Raw genomic sequence first — 20,619 nt, forward strand, 5'->3', positions numbered from 1 at the left:
TTTAAAGGGAAACGAATTTAGAAAGTTTCCTCGTGTTGGTGCAAACTATTGTTGATGCCATTGGAGTTGTGCACTCAATCGCTCCCCAGTTTTTTTAAAGTCTTGAAATTAGCAAGATCAACTACGTTGTCAGCCTCAACCACACGTTCAACTTATTTTAATCGCTTAAAAGCTTTGAATTTTTCAGATTTGAATCGTCAGTTTTGTGCGTCAAATAATTTGTTTCACAAAATGACTACCAAACAACCAGATTGGATTGTTCCGAATGGCGAAGCCACAGAATTGAAGTTGTACAATACTCTTACTCATGAAAAGGTAAAGCTTTTCTTGGGCTTACAGTTGGTGGTTTTTTATATGATTTAACAAAGATAGTCTCCTTTTATACCGATCAGCAAAGGCAAAGTGACATGGTACTGCTGCGGACCTACCGTGTACGACCATGGTCACATGGGTCATGCTAGGTGAGTCTAGTCGCGCAACTGTCGTTTCCATATGCTCATGAATGTTATAAGGAACTATGTTTCTACAGACATCACGCGAAGAATTCTGCGGGATTATTTTGGGTTCAATGTATTTTTTGTCCAAAACGTGACAGATATTGACGACAAGGTATGGTCAAAATTAATTTCGGATTGAACATTGTCATGAATGTTAACCAGTCTTTGTATTAGATTATTGTTCGCGCAAGACAGAATTATTTGTTTGAACAGTATCAGGCGGAAAATCCTGAAATTAATTCACAAGTGCTAACCAAGTTGACAAATGCCTGGAAATCGCTTGGCAGGCAAAAAATTCCTGACGCGCCGTATGATACTACTATTGAAGAATTTTTAAAATGGTCAGAATCTTTAGAAGCTACCAAACAGGCAGCTGAAAATCCCAAATTTAATTTGCACCTCAAGTCGTTAAAAACGATCGGCAGCACGATCGCTTCCGCACCTAGTTTAGGACCGTCTTCAGATTTGTTGTTAGCTGCACGGGATGCGTTAATCCCCGTGCTGGATAATGAAAAAGGTGACAGTGTGCGCGATCCAGAAATTTTTAGAGATCTTCCAGCCTATTGGGAAAATCGTTTCAACGAGGATATGAAGTCACTTAACGTGCTGCCACCCACGGTGGTTACCCGGGTATCAGAATATGTGCCGCAAATTGTTGATTTCGTGAAGCAGATGGTCACTAACGGATATGCATATGAGGCGCAAGGAAGTGTTTACTTTGACACGATCGCGTTTGAAAATGGGGGCAAGCATGCATACGCCAAGCTTCAACCATGGAACAGAGGCCAGACTGAGTTGATCAACGAAGGCGAAGGCAGCTTGTCAATCAAGACCACCGCAGACGGCAAAAAGTCATCAAACGATTTTGCACTATGGAAAGCAAGCAAGCCTGGCGAGCCATTGTGGAACTCGCCGTGGGGTGATGGACGACCAGGATGGCACATTGAATGCTCTGTCATGGCCAGCGAAGTGATTGGAAGTCAAATGGACATCCACAGCGGTGGAATCGATCTCGCGTTCCCTCATCACGACAATGAGTTGGCCCAGTCGGAGGCATACCACGAATGCAAGCAATGGGTAAATTATTTTCTGCACACCGGACATCTTCACATTGAAGGACTCAAGATGAGCAAGAGCTTAAAAAATTTCATCACGATTCAAGAGGCGTTGCAAAAATACAGCGCCCGGCAACTGAGGTTGGCGTTTGCCATGCAACAATGGAATAACTCTATTGATTTTAAGGAAGATTTAATCGTTCAAGTTCGTGCGTTTGAATCATCGCTAAATAATTTTTTCACGTCGGTTCGTGCTCAGTTGGCAGATGAAGCCGCACTGGTGAACAGAGGCAAGCGAATCCCACAAAGATATGGTCGTCATGAGCAACAATTGTACACCGATTTGGATGCGGTTCAAAAACGAGTTCACGAAGCATTTTGTGATAACCTGTCCACCCCGGTTGCGCTTACCGCCATTGGTGACCTTGTTTCGAAAGCGAACGTGTACGTGAGCACGACCAAGGCCGACGTCAGCGTGGCAGCGCTCAGAGAAGTGGCCCGATGGATCACCAAGATTTTGAGTAACCTTGGGTTTGATGGCCGGGAGGATGAAATCGGCTGGGCGAGTGCGGCAGGTTCATCGTCGAACACGGGCGCGTCTGTTGAAGAAGTCGCGCTGCCTTATGTGCAAGCACTTTCCCGATACCGAGACGAAGTCAGGTCTAACGCCATATCCAAGGCACCTTACGTTGATTTTTTAAACGCCAGTGATCGTGTGAGAGATGAGGACTTGCTCGAACTCGGCGTGTCGTTGCAAGATCGTGAAGGCCAAAATTCGTTGATTGCGTTCGTGCCCAAGGAAGAATTGTTAAGACAAAAATTTGAAAAGGAAGCTAAGGAAAAAGAAAAAATTGAAAAGAAACGGAAAGCTAAAGAAGCTGAAGAGAAAAGAATCAGGGAAAGATTGTTAAAGGGCAAGGCTGATCCGAACACGTTGTTCAGGACTGCCGAATTTTCTGCTTGGAATCAAGAAACCGGGTTGCCCACTGCTGATAAGGATGGCGAGCCTCTTTCGAAAGGTCGGTTGAAGAAGTTACAAAAAGAATATGACGTGCAATTAAAATTGCACGCCGAATACTTGGCATGGAAAGATAAAACTGGAGAGGACTTGTAAAATTAGATATAGAATCCATTAACCAATATTTGCTATTTTTTTAGCTGATGAATTAGATAACAATCGCTTGGTTGAAAGATGTTCATTAAGTCGCAACGAAAATAGCAAAAAAAAAAAAAATAGCGTAAACATAAAGCAAAACGCATAAAACAAACAAAAAAAAACACCGTCCCTAGTAACACATAATCTTTACACTATAATTCATGCATCAAACAATTTGGATCTCAGTCAATTGTCTGTCATTTCCACGTCTTCCTTCTCATTTTCGTCCTCAGTCAAGTCATCGTCCGTTGGTTTGCCAATCTTGACATCATCGCGAGGTGAGTCGTTAGTAAAAGAATACCTCGAAGGAAGATCATGATTGTTCTTGTTATCAATGTTGTTATTATTATTATTGTTGTTGTTGTTGTTGTTCAAATTCGAATCCTGCCCATCTGTACTTCTACGCCGTCCAAGACGATCGCACCATCCTTCAGCACGTTCAAGAGTGTCACCAACCACATGCATGACGCTTCCCAGCATCTGCAACGCCTCACCAGCCAAAACCATTACCCTACTGGCATGTTCCCTGTCAGCGTCTCGACCGCGCGCTTCAAAAGACTGAGAGTTTCTCCGACTGTTTGGTAGCGAGCTGGATGCGTTCGCCCACCGGGATGGCAGGGCAAGCACGTACCCGCGCACGCGAGACCGAGCCGGTTCAGGAAGTGCTGATCCTGCATAGGTAGATACGATTGAGACAACTTTCTTAATCGTGGCTACAATGTCGGCCTTAGTTTCGGCCACGTTGGCTGGCAGCTGAGAATGTTGATTGGCGGCAAGGGAAGAAAACGAGTCGGAAGAAATCGCTGAGCCTGAAGGCGCATCACTGGGTTGGTCCAACTGAGCCTGCAGTCTTTCAACAGCCACTTCCAAGTGGTTGTTTGCATATTTGAGCCAATGCAAGCAATATCGCAAACTTTTTAGCGATTCGTCAGACATTGCCACGCCCAGTCCTGATGCGTTAGTGATCACGTTATGCCACCGTGAATTATCAACCGCACGCCGGTTGGGAAGTGGCAACGTTCGTGCTTTCTTTTGTGAATCGGAAATCTTATTTTTGCGTTCCAAACGGTCAAGCTGTCGCAAGGCGAAGCCTTCCAAGGGTTCAAACTTGCGCACGACCGGTCTTGCCACTGATTCCATCATTTCGGCACCATATTTAAAACCGCGAGAAAATGACTTGCCGGATTCGTAGGCTTTTACTGCAGAAGATACCAGCGTGTAGTTTGTCATTCGATTGAACAGCTCGCTTTGGCTGTTTCGATTGGGAGACAATGGTTCCGGAGACGCGGAGTTGCGAAGATCATGCGGCGGAGCTTCTGTGAACAATGTGTTAGCCAATTCAAAAAAAGAATGTCTTGACAAAATTTTGTTAAAAAGGTATGATTTGTTTTGAGGACGATGCTTCATTCGTTCCATGTAGACCGTGGCCGGCTGGCATCTCAGACTGGTGGCGCACACACGTGCAAGCGTGGCCGGGTATGATATTGAATTCATGAAAACAACGAAATCAAAACAACACCATAACAATTTGATACAACACAATTAAACAGGTCTATATGACTGAACTATGCTGAACCTAAAAAAATACGTACCACACCGCAGGTCTTCCAGCGCTTCAGCAGCCAGCCGGACGTCAGGATCGTCCATGGAAATTCCCGACGTAAACGACATTGTCTCGTCGTCTTCTGTGGAAGACGGATAACCGGTGGTGTTTGAAGAATACGTTGTGAGCGGCGTGTGCACGTCGTCGAAGGGACTGTGAGGTCGCTTATGGTGCAGCGCGGCGTCGAAATCGCCGGTTGCAACCACCACCGAGTCTGCCGTACAAAGAGCCTGGATAGAAAGCCTGGTCTCAACAGACGAGCGAGAAGAAATCGGCTCCAGAGGCATGTTTCTTGGGTGGTGGGCAGATTTTTGGCTGGATGAGCAGTGGCTGGATGGCGAACGTTGGCAGGGATTTTGCTCACGAACACATGAAAGCCGGCATCCGCGCTGGAAATCCTGGGTGTGATATCACGGCAAAAGCGTTTGCTTTGCGCTTACAGATGTGCCGGGGTTTGAATGCCAGAACTACGCAGCAGTTGCAAACGGCTTTAGCCGCGGCGGTGGAAGCAAGAGCAAGCATCACCGCCACGGCCGGTCACCCTAAAGTCCTCGTGACCGTGTCTATCCTCATCATCGTCAATTAATTAGTTGCAAGCAGAATAATTGGATTGATTGCAAAGCGGATAGGTCGCATGGCTTCTTCACAGGCTGCTTTAAAAACAGCTCTTGCTGCGGTGTCAGGGCGTTTTCCGGCACTGCCCGGATTACACGCCCGGGCGTCGTTGGCTTGGACGTCCGTCAACAATCCGGACCACCCTCTTAAAATTGCCAGTTCGTTTTTAAATTGTCAATGATGGCTGGCTTTCTTTTTTTTCTAACTCGCTTAGTTATGCCAATTGGCCTGGACAGGACATTACTGAAGCGTGTGCTTGACTCCTTGGTTGTGCTTGACCTGCCGGTGCCATATTCAAAATTGTCTCGGAACGACTTGAAATGGCATGAAGCAGTAACCGGACGTGCGTTAGGAAAGGATACCAAGGTCGAGTACGATTAGCAGCAACGTTGCTTTATTTTTGCTTTACTAATTCACGTGTCATTTTTCTCTCTGCAGAGGTTCGAATCAGGTCAGGGAAACCATATCGAACGCGATTCAGTTTTATGCCGTGCCCTCACCATTTTTGTTGACGCACAATGTCAACCTTATCGAATGCGTTTCCACCCCAGAATCAAACCAAGACTTGCTGGAGCCGTGTCATTTGCATTTATTAATTTTTAACAATCTCAAATCAATCGACCAACCAATACACAGCTCAATCGTGCCCACCCACCCAGTCTTGGATCTCGACCATCTTTCAACCGCGCAGTCATCAAGCTCACAGCTATCGTCTGCAACCGTGATTTCGTCGTCAACAGCAACCGAAACCGGGTGGACTGACGACAGCTGGCCCGAAATATCAAACATCCAGTCATTAGGCAACCTTATTTCAAACCGACATGCCATCATTAACGGATTGATCCAATCAATCATCAACACTTGTGAAAGTTACATCGCGGCTTCAAAATCATACGTCACCGCGAGCTTAAATTCTCCAGTTGTGAAAAACGAACAAGATACTCGGGATATCGTGGCTGCCAGGAAAGAATGGGCTCGCACGGCGCATACCGAACTTCGTGACGTTCTCGATCCAGGACTGAACCGATTTGCCACCGCGACGGCCTGGTGGAAGCTTTACTGGGTATTGGACGATCTTGAAACAGATATTGTTGATCGGCATGTGTATGATTTGTTCTTGCCAACTTCCGAAAAGAGCTTGCTATTTGTCTTGGGCCAGTTAAGTACGATCCCATCCGTAAAGGCTACCGTTTCCTTGGCTGAGCCTAAATTTGAACCACTTTCATCACCATCACAGCACGCAATTTCCAAAATTGGGACCAGCATTTCCAATGCAAAGCAACTTGTCCGCGAGAGCCTGCTTCCTGCCTTGCATTACAAGGCACAAAACCTTGTCGTGTCCACTTTTTTCTTAACCCAATTGCCTGTCACAAGCATTTCCTTGGCCGGATGGTATTGGTATGACTATTCTTTTTACTCTGCCGGTGGCCTGGCCCTGTTAGCTTGGGTGCTTGGATTTAAAAAAATTCAATCGCGGTGGGACAAACTCGTGTCTGAATTTCATCAACAAGTGCATGACACGGCAAGAACCGCGATTGAAAAATCTGAGGTTGAAATTTTCAAGGCTTGGGAGGCTAAAATATCTGACATGGAAAGCCGGATATCTGAACAGCAACAAGTTGTCGACACTTTAAAAAAGCATTTAAATTACCACAAGTGACATGGACTGTATTATGAATTTTTTTTTTTTTTTTTTTTTTTTTTTTGGTAAATATAGAGGCATTACGTTGCATACTAGACTGTCAAAATACAAGTTTTTTTTTTGTTAATCTATTTGGTTTGATTGAAAGATTCACATACACATTGTATAAAAACGTTATTGAATTAATGCATAATAAATTACAACAATTTCCTTTTTTTTTTTTTTTTTTTGTTCGTTTGAATTTGAATCTCACCGGGTTTATGGTAGCCTAACCACGTAATCATCACCACTCTGAGTGATGTACCTGACCCAAGGCAAGCTGGGATACTGAAGCTTGGGCTCAATAATTTTAAGATACCGAACTTGAATTCCTGACGTTGTAAAATATGGAATTTCAAATTTAACACTGATTGGTGTTTTTTTGCGATCGGGATCGGCCTCTTTAACGGACGGCAATCCTAATTCCGCACGCATGGAAAACTCCTTGCCTCCACCAAAATGCTTAATCTTCCAAACAATTGCCGCTTTTTCAGGAGCGTAATGTACCGACCCAACCGTGGTTCTGAACCGGGGCGTGTCGGCATCATCAGGAACCGGAATCGTAATCTCAACGTTGTTGGCAGTCGACCGGCGCTTAAACTGGGCCCGGGCCTTAATGGCAAACTCGATTCGCGATCCGGCATGGTACTGGATGCCACACTCAACCCAAATCAACGGCTTCACTTGCGTGTTCAACCGGTAACTCATCAGTTCGAATTCACCATCGGGAGGGATAAACGATATCGTTCGGTCGTTTTCAAATCTCGACAACCGAACGCATTGATGAAACTTGACATCTTCCATCTCGATCGATTTGCCCCTGGAAGATCGTCCGTTGTTTTCAAACATGACGCGGTCGTTCAATCCCAACCTGAGTTCAGGCATGCCGGACAGGTAACATTTCAACTTGACCGAACCCAAGATTTCACTTCGGAGTACGTTCCCGGTTGAACTCACGAGCAGATTAACTGATTCAATCACGTCAAGAAATACTTCATTCTTTCGATACCTGATTCCTTCCGATCTCCATGACACGGCGTTCGTGACCGCAATTGGTGGCCGGGCTTGGACTTCCAATTTGTGACTTTCCTGAGTGATGTATTCCTGCAAAATCTTGGTTTCGGTCGTCTGAGGATAGCCAAAATCCATAAGTTCATCAAGCAATTCGTAAATGATTACAAAATTGTCTCTAATTGATTCCTCTTCCAACACTTTGAAGTATTCCGTGAGAACCTGTTCCAAGTACAACATCCGAGGTGAGACTTCAAAAACCCATAACCAATCTAATTTGATACAAAAAGGTGATTCATACCTGAACAATCTTGTGCAAGAATAGTAGTATTTCTGCAGCATTCGAATTTCGCTTTGTCAATGCTAGTAAGTACAGATTGCTGTGTCGAATATATAAATACTAAACTCAGGTCAACAACAACGACCTCGCATTGTGGAAAAAAAAAAGGCAATTAAACAAATGCATGCCATCCTTACATTAATGCCCTCGTGAGAAAAACATGGCGGCACAACAGAACTCTCTTCTTCCGCGTCCAGGAGCAAGATTGGGAACTTGTCAACTGCAGACACGGGCACGTCTCCTCGGTAGTTTCGAGACAGTAACGGCTTGCCCTTCAAATCCAAAAAGAAAATAGCTGATGCCATTTAAGCTAGCCGCGTCAATTAATGACAAGCTGAAACGTTTGGGCTGCCTTTGATGGATATTATCAAGTAGATATATAATACGTGTATATATCTATCTGAGTTGACCGGATGAGCGATTGCGGACACGGCTCAATCAATGTCAAAAAAAAATATATATATATATATAAATAAATAAAAACACTCGGCCTCGATCTCACTAAATCAACAAGCCCGGTTAACAAACGGTGTTGCAGACAAGTTGGTGAGCGACTGAGCGTCGGTCAATGTTGCCTTTTCCCATTGCGTAGGACGTCGGTTAAGCCACTTCAAGCGCACTTCCGCGCCACAACACCGGGGATTACGACTGAGAACCAGCACGGATTCGTGAGGAAATCAGATCAAATTAAGTTTCACATGGCTTCTACACAACGGAAAAAGGCAGACGACGGAAAGAAGCATGACGTCAACAGAGAAAACGATCAAGAACAAGTCCACGGGGTAGGCGAAACCGAATTGGCACGTCAAGTTGCACGTCCGATTTTAGACGATGGCAAAACTCAAGCAGTGCCTGAAATAATAGAAAAAAAGGACAGGCCAACAGATGAAATTGTAAAAAAAGAAAATGGCGGTGAAGAACAACAAAAACAACAGCGAGATGACGAAGGAGAGTTTCGTTCAAACAAGAGACATCTTGAACAAGTCGACCAGCCAGACGATCCAGAAACCCAACCGCCACTTCCTCCCGGTCCACCACCGCCTTCCGCAGAACGAGCAAGGCCTGATGATTTAGGCTGGCATGAAAACGACGCCCCGCCACTGCCTGCCGGGCCTCCGCCGGCAAATGCGCAGAGAGCGAGTATTGGCAAATGGGTCAAGATATGGCAGCCGGATACAAGCAAATACGTGTTTTACAATCCAGCAACAAAGCAAAAGCGTGATAGTGATCCTCATGCCGTAATAGTGCGGCAAGATCAATCAGCAGCGAATTTGCTCGCCTCGTACGATCCAAAGCTGCCACAACCAATACGGTCATCATCAACCTCATACGCGGCGCGAGGGTTTTTCAACCGATTTACTGGCAAATGGCAATCAGCAGCTGACGATGGCAATGTTGACCTGGGCCAGATTGATTTTGACAAGCCTCCGGGCGAGATCTTGCCTTTCACCGGGTTTTCTGACAGTCAAAAATCTGGCCGCCAGATGAGTGCATATTTTGATGTTAATGATCCGGCAAATCAGCATAACGGCCGAAGCCTGAAAGCTGAACGGCAGCAACAACAGCAACGGATAAGTAAAAAACAAATTGAGCAATTCAAACGGCAGAAGCAGGAGCGGAAGGAGCGCAACAAGCGGGCCTGGCTGCTTACGGACTAATACGTGTCAGCAGGGCCTTTGTATGATAGTGAATATCTGTATAATAAAATATTTTTTTACGATCCCGATTAAATTACTTGATTTTTGTTTGTTGATTTGAATAAAATAATTTACTTGCATCTTGCTTGTGATTCTTAGCCACACCATGATAACTTTGTCATGTCTCCGTTGTGGCGCGACCCCCGATCGTCGTCGGGCACGAGTTGCGATTCCAAACAGTCAATCGTGTTGGGCTTACGTACCAAACATATACTCGTCCGGTTTTCCTCAATCGCAATAAGTTTTCTTTAATATATTGAACATGGTCAAACTAATTTCTTCTGATGGTGAAATTTTCACTGTGGGTAAGTCTTACGTTGCGTTGCTTGCGAGCCCGTTACGACAATGGCAGTCCAAATTTTGGCACGTCACTGCTTGCGAGACTACAATGTTTTTTTTTTTTTTTTTTTTTTTTTTTGAGCAGTGATTAACAAAGTTTTTTTTATAGAAAAAGATGTTGCGGAAAGATCGGTTCTTATTAAGAACATGATCGAAGGTAAATGCCTTTTTTTAATGCCGTGCCGTGGCACAATGAGTAACTGACATGATTTAATTCAGATGTTGGTGATGCCAGCACCGAAATTCCTATCCCAAATGTAAGAAACAAAAAATATATGGTCTTGAATCATGGCCTGGCTTATGGAATCAAGCGCTAATCATGAGTCGTCGAACAGGTCACGGCCAATGTTTTGAAGAAAGTGCTGGAATGGTGCGAACACCACAAGGCAGATCCGCTCTTGATTAATGAAGACGAATCCGAACAACGAAAGAAATCTACCGATATTGATGATTGGGATCAAAAATTTCTGCAGGTCGACCAAGAAATGCTTTTTGAAATCATTCTCGTACGTACCTCTTATTTTTACTCCATCATAAAGCTATAGCTAATTGGGATTAACATTTGTTTTATTTTTATTTTATTTTTTTTAAATATAAATAAAGGCGGCAAATTATTTAGATATCAAGGCACTGCTTGAAGTCGGTTGCAAGACCGTGGCAAATATGATTAAGGGCAAGACGCCGGAAGAAATCCGTCGCACGTTTAACATTCAAAACGATTTCTCAGCTGAAGAAGAAGCTCAAATCCGTCGGGAGAATGAATGGGCAGAGGACAGATAAAAAATAAAAATAATCATTATTTTCTTTTTATTTTTTATTTTTTTTTTAGGTGTTGGTTCTATTTTAGAAAAATTTTTCAGAATGTAATTAATTGGCTTTATTAGTTTAGGGTGATTTAACCGGAATAACAGTGAATGGTCTTTTATAGTAACAAAAAAAAAAAAAGAAGACTTTAAAATTAAATGATGCTGACTGAACATCAAAAGAAACCAAACAGGTTGGAATAATTGATGAATTAACCAACGTACATGCCGAGGCAAGTCCTTGGTGTCAGAACTTATGACCAAGCCATTAGAAAAGTGCAGTTCGTCAAAAAAAAAATAAAAATAAAATAATAATGAAAAAAAAATTGCCCTAGAACGACACTTAAAGAGGTTAAAAAGTGTAGGAGATCATTAGCAATACTTGAAACCAGTATATTGAAATGATTGTTGGTGAACGTCGCCCTGTTCTCTGTAATTTTTCCCTTTAAACAAAATCGAATTACAAAATCGATCATCAAATAAATTTTAAAATACTTAAAAATGTACTCTATAAAAATACCTATCAAAAAAATAACATGGAACATAAACACATTAGACAAAAGACATTCAAATAATTTACAATCCACTGTTTGACTAAAATTTTTTTTCGCTTAACCTCATATGTTGCAAACAAAACAACAAAAAAAAAAATATGAAAAGCCGAAACGCACTTTTATACATCACCCCAGTTAAAATGCGGAACTTAAAAACAAACAAAAAAAAAAATAAAAAAATATACAAACCAAGTTCAAAAACCATTTAGGAACACATTACGCGTTAACATTTTTCTGTAATTTTGCTTTCTTTTTCGCAACAACCTTGTCCATATATGTCTTGATAAACGTCTTGATCTTTCTTTTCTTATCATCACTTAATGAAATCGTATTATCAACCGAATGACCCGGCCGAAGTTCTTTCTCAACCAAAATCTTGGTAATCTGCCAACCAAAAATTGGTCAGTGCCAGAATAATAATCTTTCCATTTTTCTTTTAATACGTACCTCCTTGGCGTGCTTCTTTACTCCATCATGGCCAACTTCCTTCTCGTATCTCGAGACCACATTAGGAACATATTTCGCAAACTTCATTAACCGCAGGTTAGTTTTATAAACTCAAAAGTACTTCTTATTTTGCGGCATGATGCCACTCTTACCAATTTCGTTAGCCTATGCTCCGGTGAAGAATTGCTTGATGAATCCTTGCCAGAGTCTGACGATATTTTCTGCTTCTTTTGACTTGGAACAGTCTTTTCTTCGACTTTCGGTGCCTCTTCTTTCTGACGTGCTGCCAACTGCTTGTTGGCTTCTTCAATGATCTTTTGCAGATCAATTTTTTCTTGATTAGCAGTCGGCGTGGCCGCAGACGCTAGAGGTGGCGGAGGAGGAGGTGGCGGAGGAGGAGGCGGTACAGGCTCAAAAACAGGCAAGTCCCACTGGGTCTTATTTTCTGCTCGATTAAAGTAATAGACCTTACCATTAGAGTCTTTTGCACTTGACCATCCTGCTGGAAGCTTGCGATCCCTATTATTATTGCTATTATTGTTATTATTATTAATATTATTATTATCCTTGATCTTGCCACGGTCCTTGCGATCTTTAAATCCATCCTTATCACCAATCAGCCGATTGTTTTCACCACGAGGTGGAGGAGGCCGATACGGCTTGCCCTTGTTGGCCTTCTTTGGTTGTTGTGGAGTGTTAAAATCCCTTGAATCTGACTTGTTCGGAGAGGCCGACGGCAAATTCTCTTTAGATTCTGCCTTTTCGTCTTTCTTTTCGGGTTCCTTAATTTCAACTTTGGCAGGTCGTTCTCGTCTGGGAATGCGGTATGCCATTTCTAACTGTTGCCATTCAGACAATAACGACGTGCAAAGATGCTTAAGTTTTTCGTTTTCATTGCTTTGAGAAATCTCGGTTACCGTGTTCTCAATCTTTGAACTGGAAATCTTGTTGCGCGTCATGGTCGGCCATTTTGATAAGATTTCCAACGTGATTATGGCAATGTCATCCTCTGCTTTCCACTCGCGCAAGATATTGCCCAAAATCTGATAACCATGCATTCTCATCACGCGACGCTGAACGGCAGGGTCATCGCTAAGGTGGATTCGTTTGAGAAGCTTACTGACCAGCCATTTCTCCTTAGCCTGAACCAGGCCGCTCATGATCTTGGACACGCCATCCTCGTTAACGGCACGAGTGGGCAAGGTCGACACGTATTCTTCATCATCGTCGGCTTTAACCTTTCTTTTGCGCTTTGTGGTCGCGGTCGCCCAATCGGTTTCGTCATCACTAATGCCGAGCGCGTCGACAAACACCTGCGGCAGTTTCGACGCAGCCTCGGTCTGAGTTTTGCCTCCGATAAATCCGATACAGTTTGGCTCTCCACAATAGCAAGGTTGCGCTTGCGCGCCATATCGATCAACGTTGTAATCAAACGTGATCTCCTCGCCTGCCAAGATGTCTCGTTTGGCAAATATGCCCATGCGCAACTTGTCCTTCACGACCCATTTGTCGACAAACGAGTTAGGATTGCATGAATGATTACAAAACCGTGCCAGGCATCCTTTCTCGGTTGCATCTACAAACTCGCCCTTTTGTAACATCATAAAATAAAAATGCTTGATGCCTCGTTCGTCATAGTCTTGCATTCGCCTGCGGAACCTTACCTCGTCTACTACTTCACCAATGTATTCGTAAATAAACGTGCTTTGTGGTATATCGATTTGCGCACGCAAGCCGTACCCTTTGAGTTCGGTCCGGATCACGTCGACTCGAGCAAATTGCCTGCGTTGGAACCTTTGATTTTGACAAGCATCGCCGCAATTGCAATCCCCATCAATGCATTCAATTGAAGTCATGCGATTAATGCAATCCGAATCCTCGCCGCATGCCAAGTTGTGTTTTCCATCTGCTCAGCTCTGGTCAGACCATTTTTTTTTTAAAAAAACCAACTTACCAGACTCTTCTCGACAATCACAAGACATGATTTCGTCTTGTCCGGAATCACCGAGGTACTTGTTGCCATACGTGCAACCTTGCAATTCTTCAAACGTGCCGACAGCTTCTTCAGTTTTGGACTCGAGTTCCAAAAACAATTGAGGCTTATTATCGACCAGTGACTTTTTCTTGCCTCTAGAATTCGTCTTGGGCACCGGGGTTGCTGTTTCCGACGTGACTTGGCTCTGTTGACTTTGATCTTCTTCTTCCTTCTTCACGTCTTCCATATGATCAACAGAATTTTCGCGGGACGTGTCCGGACTCGAACCTGCTGGTGCTTGCACGGCCAATTTTAAATCTTCAACTTTGATCGTCGCATCGTGATCACCATCGACAGTCATCTTTGCAACACCGGTAGATCGAACGAGGTAACGATGTAAGAGGTAGGGGCGGCTTTGGTCGCGGGAGCGCACTCAACGATTTCGAGGACGAAAGTTACCCACCGAAATTTATACAAATTTTAAGCAACAACAAAAAATAACAAAATGGGGTTACGTCCGATGCGAACTTGTATCGGGCCAAGTCGAGTCGTTGGAAAAACACCAGTTGGTGTCGAATATGGAATTGTATTGTGCAATTGTTGCATTTCGCTGGTTTTTTTTTTTTTTTTTTTTTCCTTGTTTTTCCCGGTCTACTAGAATTAACTATGTATATATGCTCGAAATCGCGGGAGGATTCAAACGCCAGTGCATTTTGCAAACAAAAAAATTCATGTATATTAGTTTTATATTGTTTGTTCTGAACATGTACACAGAATGCATGGTATAACATTTAAATATCTCACGGTGCTCAAACATGTAGTTGCAAAATTTGCAAAGCAAGCAAGCAAGCGTGCACGGCATGGCATGGCATGGCACGGCACGGCACGTATCGACTATTGGACAAGAGCAGTTTAAAAAAAAAGCGTCTTCGCCCAAAGAAAGCATGGCTGCAATTATCCATGCCGAATCTATCATCGTGGTCGTTCGTGGACTACACATACAGCCGGCATGCGCCCGCTACATGACGGGTCGTACGTGCAAGAACAATGCACCACGACCGCTGCAGCACACATAGGATGAACGTGCCAAAGATCTCAAGCTTGTCTGTAGATGACTTCTATAATTTGCCTCGGCTTTTGCAACCCTGGACCAAGAACTCGCCATGCGACATGCAGCATGCCTCGTGAGATTTATTTCTTGTACTTACCCATGACGCAGCCACTCATCCAAACAAGGCTTCCTCATTATTTTGCTCCATTCCGTTGGCCCAAGAAGCAGCCAACCTGACCAGCCTGACCAGCAGCTGGGCAAAAAAACAAAATTCAAAACCTGCGGCCACGGTTCTTACGGCATAAGCGCTCCAGCGGCTGTGTGCGCAAGGCTGAAAAATCTTGACCGCCGCGTATATATATTTATTTACATCATTGCCTAGTCTAAACGATCTGTTTGTTCTCTTGTACTATTTTTGTTGGATTTTTATATCGACACTCCCGCATTCTTCACGCCGTGCAGACAGACATGAAGTTGACACTACGAGACATCAAGAGAGAGAAGTGGACGGTTGAGGTCGAACCCACGGATACAGTGAGTGATCCTTATTTTTCACCTTCATTCACAACGTTCACAATGCTGCGGGGTGTCCGCATGGTCGTCACTTGCGCGGCATGCCATCAATGAATATCTAAAACGATACGTGATTTTTTTGGCAAAACTGCTCCGAAACCAACATAAGCAGTGCCCTAATTAGATGCTAACGTGGTGCTTGACACAGATTTTAAAAGTTAAAGAACTCGTCAATAATGAAAAGGGCTGGGATGTTGCCCAACAGCTTTTGATTTATTCTGGTGCGTGTCAAGTCAATATATAAATTGTTGTTTCTTTTATGTTTTAACATTATCTCGATCCTTTAGGCAAGACCTTGGTTGACGATCGAACTGTCGAATCATACAACATTAAGGAAGCTGACTTTGTTGTTTGCATGGTATCAAAGGTATGGTGTTCCGTCCAAGCCGGGTTGTGAACGACTTTTAACTTTTGTTTAGCGGAAAGCTGCTCCTGCTCCTGCTCCTGCTCCTGCTGCCGCTGACGCTGCCGCTGAAGTCCCCGCTGCTAGTACTGCCATCCCTGCTACACCTGCTCCAGCACCTGCGTTGGTCTCGACTCCGGCTGCGCCTGTCGCCAATACTGCGACACCTGCTGAGGTCAACACGCCTACGCCTGTTGGTCACGACGCCTCAGCTACGTCCGCTTTCAACGATCCATCTGCATTCTGTAAGTAAGCCAGCCAGAATTGGTTCGATTTAATGTTCTAACCAATTATTTTTGAAGCGGTCGGATCTGCCCGTCAACAGGCTGTGGACAACATGATTGAGATGGGGTACGAGCGAGACGAGGTCGAGAGGGCCATGCGTGCGGCTTTCAACAATCCTGATCGTGCGGTCGAGTATTTGCTAACCGGAATTCCGGATCATCTTATTCGTGCTGCGCAACCGCAAGCTGAAGCTCCGTCATCCGTTGCGCCGGTGTCAAGCGCACCAACGTCGCCCGAGCCAACATCTCAGGACGTGGCTGGCGCGAACTTGTTTGAAGTTGCTGCTCAGGCAGCGCAACGTCAGCAGTCCGATCAAGGCACGGCCGCGTCTGGCGCGAGCTTAGACTTTTTACGAAATAGTTCGCAGTTTCAGCAATTGCGGGACTTGATCCGCTTACAACCTCACTATCTCGAACCGGTCCTGCAACAGGTTGCCCAATCTAATCCGCAACTGGCTACTCTCATACAGTCAAACCCGGAAGAGTTTGTTCGGTTGTTGACCGAAGGAGTTGGCGAGGAAGGCGGCCTGGGTCCGGAAAGTCATCAGATCGAAGTCACGCCGGAGGAGAATGCCGCGATTGACAGACTGTGCGACTTGGGTTTCCATCGGCAGGTTGTCATTCAGGCTTATTTTGCTTGTGACAAGAATGAGGAAATTGCGGCAAACTATCTTTTCGAACACGTGAGTTTTTAATTAAACATGCTTGATGGATTATGAATTTTAACCTTGTTACTGACTTTTTTTTTTTTTTTCTTTGCCTCAAAGGGTCATGATGACGACGAGTAATACGCACGGCCTGACTTAGGCTGAGTCCGAAGTCTTGCTTTTTGTCATTTTTTTTTTTTTGACCTTTTCTTTTCCCTTTTCCCTCCCTCTCTCTCTTTATGCGGCTTTTAATATCATGATTAGTAAAACCGGAGCATTAGTAGTTAAAGGCATTGTGTATCTTTATAACCAAGGTTGACTCGTCCTTGTTTTTGTTTTTGTTTTGTATTACGATATATATATGTATATATATATATTTTGATGTTGCAAAGCCTATAATTAATTGACAAATGTTACGAGTTATTTAAACAAAAGGTCAAGCATGTTTTAATTTATTATGCAAACCCAACTATTATATATATTCTACAACCGTTTTATTCTTGCAATTTCAGCTTTTGAAATTTGCAGGCCAGATTTGGTATGTCGGCCAACACTTTGTAATTTCAATCCCCGATCCCTGCGATCAGTTCTGCCCGATTTCTTGCTACCGGTTGCGATTGGCAACACAATGCCTGCGTCCTTGGCTCGTTCTTCATATTTATGCTTACGTTCTGCCTGTTTTGAAACCATGCCCTTGCGCATCCGCATCGACAATTTCTCCTTGTTAAATTTTTTTTCTTTAATTTCGATTAAAGATTTCGGATTTACTGAATAATAATCTTTTTTGTTTGACTTGTTTTTGCCACCGCTTTGTAACGCCAAGCTCTCGATCCGGGCGTCCAACGTTTTCAATCGAACCTTGCCGATCGGGTTAAATGAAAAAAAATTAGATGATGAGCTTAATGATTTAGTCTTGGTTGAAGCTTCAGATAAAATATGAGATTCGGTAATAAGTCGTTGCAATTCCACGTCATGTTTAAGGTTGTCATTATTATCATCATCATCATCAACCTGATTTCGTAATTTCATCCTTTGAAGTTTTTTCTTTTCTGCCTCAAGTGCTAGTTCGGATTTGGGAGCTTTTTCAGACTAGAAGAAAAAAAAAGATAAGATAAGATACAAATTTGAAAAATTAAAAATTAGAAATTTGGCGGCTTCATACCATGAAACTCTTCCGTTCACGAGGCGTGGGGACGTGAACTTGTTCAGTCTTTGTACCATTAAACCTGACAATTACTGGTCCTTCATCATCACTACCCGTTTCACGAGGTTGCCTAGATTTTTGCAAATCACCATCAAATCCGGTAAATTCATCATCATGATCTTTTCCATCCAACTCGCCATCATAATCATCGTCATCATCATCATCATTACTGAAATCATCTTCATTTATTGAATCATCCTCTTCTTCGGGATCAACTATTCTAATATTTTTTTGTTTTGATGGAGATGAATTATTCAATTTTTGTTTTTTTTCTTTTAACTGCCGTAGTTGAGTCATGACATCTTCAGCTGAACTGGCAGTTTTCCTCTTGACTGCTTTTGATGCCCCACCACCACCACCATTGCTGGCCGCTTTTTGCTTAGCCTGCTTCATAGCCTTGAGTTTCATCATAACGTCTGCCGCTGACTCGCCCATTTTGCCGTCTCGAATAATCCTTGCAGAAAATTTGCAACAAGATCCATAAATTTGTAGTACATTTTCATTGTCAAAAAAAAACAATTTTCAGGGGTATGCCAGGTGTCACGTCACGTGCCTGATTGTTAAATTTCTTCGCAAGTTGAAAAAAAGCGGTGAAACAACGTGGATAAGTTGCAGACAATATGACCCGGTTTAAAGGATGCATAGACATTCATGCAGGTCAAGTGAAGCAAATTGTTGGCGGCACGTTGTCAGACAATGACGTGTCCGGAACAGAGTTGAAGACAAACTTCGTGGCAAGTTTGCCGTCTGATCATTTTGCAAGGTTGTATCAGCACAATCAGGTTACCGGCACGCATGTAATTAAACTTGGCCCCGGTTGTGACGAGGCAGCGATTAATGCGTTAAGCACTTGGAAAAGTTAGTTGTTTAGAAAAAAATGGGTATTATTCGCTAACAAAAATAAATATAGATGGGCTTCAGATTGGCGGAGGAATCACTGCCGAGAATGCAAAAAATTGGATAGACAATGGCGCGCAAAAAGTTATCGTGACTTCATATCTTTTTCCCGATGCAAAATTTAGTTTAAAAAGATTGCAAGACTTGGTTGGCCGGGTTGGCAAGGATCGGTTGGTTATTGATCTAAGTTGCCGCCGACGTGGCGACGAATGGATCGTGGCCATGAACAAATGGCAAACACTTACGGATACTAAAGTTAACCAAGGTGAGTTTACATGACCGCATTTAGATTGATAATCAAATTTGGGCTGATTTAGTCAAACGAAATTTTCAGAAACGCTTCAAGGTTTATCGCAATATTGCACCGAGTTCCTCGTGCACGCGGCCGACGTTGAGGGACTGTGTCGCGGAATTGATCAAGACCTGGTCAGCGCGCTAGCTCGATGGTCACCGATCCCGGTCACGTACGCTGGCGGAGCGAGATCAGTTGACGACCTTGCCCTGGTGGACCGGTTAAGTGGCGGCAAAGTTGACTTGACGTACGGCAGCTCGCTGGATATTTTTGGAGGCACGTTGGTTAAATTTGCTGACTGTGTTGAATGGAACAAGACACACTAATCATGGCATTACCTACTTTTTTTTTGTATAATATCTGTACTTATTTATTGTATAGTTTTATTTGTAACATGGATTTTGATAAACTGATGAGTCATAGATTACGGCATGGCGGACAGGCCGTGGCCGCACTTCTTGCCCGACACGTTCGTTCCGCACTCGTTCTTCATTCCATTAAACCTGTTCATCGTACTGCTCTAATATTCTCGACTCAAGACAAGATGACCGCGCCCGGAAGCATTTTCAACAAGATTGGAAACTTTATCTTTAGTAAAGATACTGTCAAGTAAGTCATGCCGGTTTCTGGCTCCGATTTCTGGGGAAAGTGGGGTATCAAGGAATGGCCAAATTTTTTTTTTTTTGGACAATATTATACTCAAGTAGAATACGACTTGTAGATCTTTTTTCTGTGAATGAAAATGTTGGCTAACCTGTTTGTTGTTTAGATGTATGTCGATTAGTTTTTGTATCCAAGTGATGAAATTATGTCTAACAATTAATCTATTTTTTTGTTTTTTAAAATAGATGTTTTCTCTACTCATTTCTGGGGTGAGTTTTTACTAAATCTAGATTGTGAAACCAATTGACAATGTGTGCTCATATATTTTTAAAGGTCCCGTTTCCAACTTTGGCATTCCAATTGCGGCAGTCATGGATATCAAGAAAGATCCCAACTTGATTTCGGGACCCATGACTGGTTCCTTAATTATTTATTCTCTTGTTTTTATGAAATATTCGTAAGCAAATGCGGTTTTTTTTTTGAACAATCACGGCACAAAATGATTTTAACCATAATTTATAAAGTGTCTCAATCTCGCCCAAGAATTACTTGTTGTTTGGATGCCACTTTGTTAATGAATGCGCACAACTTGCGCAAGGTTTTAGATACGCAAATTATTGGAAGTAAAGTTACATTATTGTTTGTTTTGAAAAAAAAAAAATAATCGGACGAGATTTGCTAATCAGGTTTAGTTTTGGTGGTCGTGAGAGAGCTTTGGCTGCTGAAGCTGCTGCCCCGGTTGTCGAGAATAAGTAAATAAATACATGAGAAAAAAAAAAGGAGAACAAAACTTTACTATGCTATATATCTTGCATCACGTCTACTTTATTTTTTTTTTTCGTTTGTTTGTTTGTTCGTGCGGGACACGGGTAAACGCATGCAGGAATATGTA

At 43.2% G+C, this 20,619-nt stretch overlaps 12 protein-coding genes across 12 annotated transcripts; 7 read left to right on the forward strand and 5 right to left on the reverse strand.

The window, feature by feature from the left end:
• Positions 1–231: 231 nt before the first annotated feature.
• On the forward strand, positions 232–2,666 carry V1514DRAFT_277164 (tRNA synthetases class I (C) catalytic domain-containing protein; the record flags this gene model as incomplete). The annotated part of the gene is made up of 4 exons (XM_066924946.1): positions 232–315; positions 373–461; positions 513–609; positions 672–2,666. The coding sequence occupies 4 exons, from the start codon at positions 232–234 to the stop codon at positions 2,664–2,666; spliced, it is 2,265 nt and encodes a 754-aa protein (XP_066784935.1).
• Positions 2,667–2,668: 2 nt separating this feature from the next.
• On the reverse strand, positions 2,669–4,756 carry V1514DRAFT_326283 (transcription factor Opi1-domain-containing protein). The gene is made up of 2 exons (XM_066926776.1): positions 4,301–4,756; positions 2,669–4,024 (listed from the first exon to the last, which is right to left on the reverse strand). The coding sequence occupies exons 1-2, from the start codon at positions 4,596–4,598 to the stop codon at positions 2,895–2,897; spliced, it is 1,428 nt and encodes a 475-aa protein (XP_066784936.1). The 5' UTR covers positions 4,599–4,756; the 3' UTR covers positions 2,669–2,894.
• A 90-nt stretch (positions 4,757–4,846) lies between these two features.
• Positions 4,847–6,783, forward strand: V1514DRAFT_326287 (uncharacterized protein). Its single transcript, XM_066926777.1, has 3 exons — positions 4,847–5,084; positions 5,141–5,297; positions 5,365–6,783. Exons 1-3 carry the CDS (start codon positions 4,946–4,948, stop codon positions 6,584–6,586), a joined length of 1,518 nt encoding a protein of 505 aa, XP_066784937.1. The 5' UTR covers positions 4,847–4,945; the 3' UTR covers positions 6,587–6,783.
• On the reverse strand, positions 6,691–8,521 carry V1514DRAFT_303117 (Mu homology domain-containing protein). Its single transcript, XM_066925588.1, has 3 exons — positions 8,096–8,521; positions 7,920–8,018; positions 6,691–7,840 (listed from the first exon to the last, which is right to left on the reverse strand). The coding sequence occupies exons 1-3, from the start codon at positions 8,261–8,263 to the stop codon at positions 6,827–6,829; spliced, it is 1,281 nt and encodes a 426-aa protein (XP_066784938.1). The 5' UTR covers positions 8,264–8,521; the 3' UTR covers positions 6,691–6,826.
• A 135-nt stretch (positions 8,522–8,656) lies between these two features.
• Positions 8,657–9,616, forward strand: V1514DRAFT_341156 (uncharacterized protein; the record flags this gene model as incomplete). The annotated part of the gene is made up of 1 exon (XM_066929048.1): positions 8,657–9,616. One exon carries the CDS (start codon positions 8,657–8,659, stop codon positions 9,614–9,616), a length of 960 nt encoding a protein of 319 aa, XP_066784939.1.
• Positions 9,617–10,084: 468 nt separating this feature from the next.
• V1514DRAFT_276958 (SKP1 component, dimerization) lies at positions 10,085–10,774 on the forward strand (the record flags this gene model as incomplete). The annotated part of the gene is made up of 4 exons (XM_066924937.1): positions 10,085–10,151; positions 10,214–10,251; positions 10,330–10,500; positions 10,598–10,774. Coding segments are annotated over 4 exons (453 nt in total), but the record flags the coding sequence as incomplete, so codon positions are not given.
• Positions 10,775–11,057: 283 nt separating this feature from the next.
• V1514DRAFT_326293 (uncharacterized protein) lies at positions 11,058–11,821 on the reverse strand. The gene has a single exon (XM_066926778.1). It carries the CDS (start codon positions 11,554–11,556, stop codon positions 11,392–11,394), a length of 165 nt encoding a protein of 54 aa, XP_066784941.1. The 5' UTR covers positions 11,557–11,821; the 3' UTR covers positions 11,058–11,391.
• On the reverse strand, positions 11,568–14,020 carry V1514DRAFT_276987 (uncharacterized protein; the record flags this gene model as incomplete). Its single annotated transcript, XM_066924938.1, has 4 exons — positions 11,568–11,735; positions 11,799–11,879; positions 11,951–13,707; positions 13,753–14,020. The coding sequence occupies 4 exons, from the start codon at positions 14,018–14,020 to the stop codon at positions 11,568–11,570; spliced, it is 2,274 nt and encodes a 757-aa protein (XP_066784942.1).
• Positions 14,021–15,176: 1,156 nt separating this feature from the next.
• Positions 15,177–17,221, forward strand: V1514DRAFT_326300 (XPC-binding domain-containing protein). Its single transcript, XM_066926779.1, has 6 exons — positions 15,177–15,358; positions 15,546–15,618; positions 15,685–15,764; positions 15,817–16,045; positions 16,103–16,767; positions 16,852–17,221. Exons 1-6 carry the CDS (start codon positions 15,293–15,295, stop codon positions 16,870–16,872), a joined length of 1,134 nt encoding a protein of 377 aa, XP_066784943.1. The 5' UTR covers positions 15,177–15,292; the 3' UTR covers positions 16,873–17,221.
• V1514DRAFT_362042 (uncharacterized protein) lies at positions 17,148–18,668 on the reverse strand. Its single transcript, XM_066929725.1, has 2 exons — positions 17,894–18,668; positions 17,148–17,820 (listed from the first exon to the last, which is right to left on the reverse strand). Exons 1-2 carry the CDS (start codon positions 18,368–18,370, stop codon positions 17,215–17,217), a joined length of 1,083 nt encoding a protein of 360 aa, XP_066784944.1. The 5' UTR covers positions 18,371–18,668; the 3' UTR covers positions 17,148–17,214.
• V1514DRAFT_277036 (uncharacterized protein) lies at positions 18,556–19,450 on the forward strand (the record flags this gene model as incomplete). The annotated part of the gene is made up of 3 exons (XM_066924940.1): positions 18,556–18,793; positions 18,846–19,097; positions 19,167–19,450. The coding sequence occupies 3 exons, from the start codon at positions 18,556–18,558 to the stop codon at positions 19,448–19,450; spliced, it is 774 nt and encodes a 257-aa protein (XP_066784945.1).
• Positions 19,451–19,974: 524 nt separating this feature from the next.
• On the forward strand, positions 19,975–20,354 carry V1514DRAFT_277157 (mitochondrial pyruvate carrier; the record flags this gene model as incomplete). Its single annotated transcript, XM_066924943.1, has 3 exons — positions 19,975–19,996; positions 20,061–20,184; positions 20,252–20,354. Coding segments are annotated over 3 exons (249 nt in total), but the record flags the coding sequence as incomplete, so codon positions are not given.
• Positions 20,355–20,619: the final 265 nt, after the last annotated feature.

This window comes from Lipomyces japonicus, assembly GCF_038497905.1.
Source record: "Lipomyces japonicus strain CBS 7319 unplaced genomic scaffold V1514scaffold_7, whole genome shotgun sequence".
NCBI classification, from domain to species: Eukaryota; Fungi; Ascomycota; class Lipomycetes; order Lipomycetales; family Lipomycetaceae; genus Lipomyces; species Lipomyces japonicus.

Excerpts from the sequence above, each read along its gene's own strand:
- V1514DRAFT_326300 (XM_066926779.1), top strand. The coding sequence starts at position 15,293 with ATGAAGTTGACACTACGAGACATCAAGAGAGAGAAGTGGACGGTTGAG. Across the intron at positions 15,765-15,816 it reads TTGTTTGCATGGTATCAAAG|CGGAAAGCTGCTCCTGCTCC; the intron begins GTATGGTGTTCC and ends ACTTTTGTTTAG. Across the intron at positions 16,768-16,851 it reads CAAACTATCTTTTCGAACAC|GGTCATGATGACGACGAGTA; the intron begins GTGAGTTTTTAA and ends TTTGCCTCAAAG.
- V1514DRAFT_326283 (XM_066926776.1), bottom strand. The coding sequence starts at position 4,598 with ATGCCTCTGGAGCCGATTTCTTCTCGCTCGTCTGTTGAGACCAGGCTT. Across the intron at positions 4,025-4,300 it reads GCTGGAAGACCTGCGGTGTG|AAGCTCCGCCGCATGATCTT; the intron begins GTACGTATTTTT and ends CATTGTTCACAG.
- V1514DRAFT_326287 (XM_066926777.1), top strand. The coding sequence starts at position 4,946 with ATGGCTTCTTCACAGGCTGCTTTAAAAACAGCTCTTGCTGCGGTGTCA. Across the intron at positions 5,085-5,140 it reads CCACCCTCTTAAAATTGCCA|TTATGCCAATTGGCCTGGAC; the intron begins GTTCGTTTTTAA and ends TAACTCGCTTAG. Across the intron at positions 5,298-5,364 it reads GGAAAGGATACCAAGGTCGA|AGGTTCGAATCAGGTCAGGG; the intron begins GTACGATTAGCA and ends TTCTCTCTGCAG.
- V1514DRAFT_362042 (XM_066929725.1), bottom strand. The coding sequence starts at position 18,370 with ATGGGCGAGTCAGCGGCAGACGTTATGATGAAACTCAAGGCTATGAAG. Across the intron at positions 17,821-17,893 it reads GTGAACGGAAGAGTTTCATG|TCTGAAAAAGCTCCCAAATC; the intron begins GTATGAAGCCGC and ends TTTTTCTTCTAG.
- V1514DRAFT_326293 (XM_066926778.1), bottom strand. The coding sequence starts at position 11,556 with ATGGTTTTTGAACTTGGTTTGTATATTTTTTTATTTTTTTTTTTGTTT.
- V1514DRAFT_303117 (XM_066925588.1), bottom strand. The coding sequence starts at position 8,263 with ATGGCATCAGCTATTTTCTTTTTGGATTTGAAGGGCAAGCCGTTACTG. Across the intron at positions 8,019-8,095 it reads TTTCTCACGAGGGCATTAAT|TATTTATATATTCGACACAG; the intron begins GTAAGGATGGCA and ends ACCTGAGTTTAG. Across the intron at positions 7,841-7,919 it reads TCTTGCACAAGATTGTTCAG|GTTCTCACGGAATACTTCAA; the intron begins GTATGAATCACC and ends TACTTGGAACAG.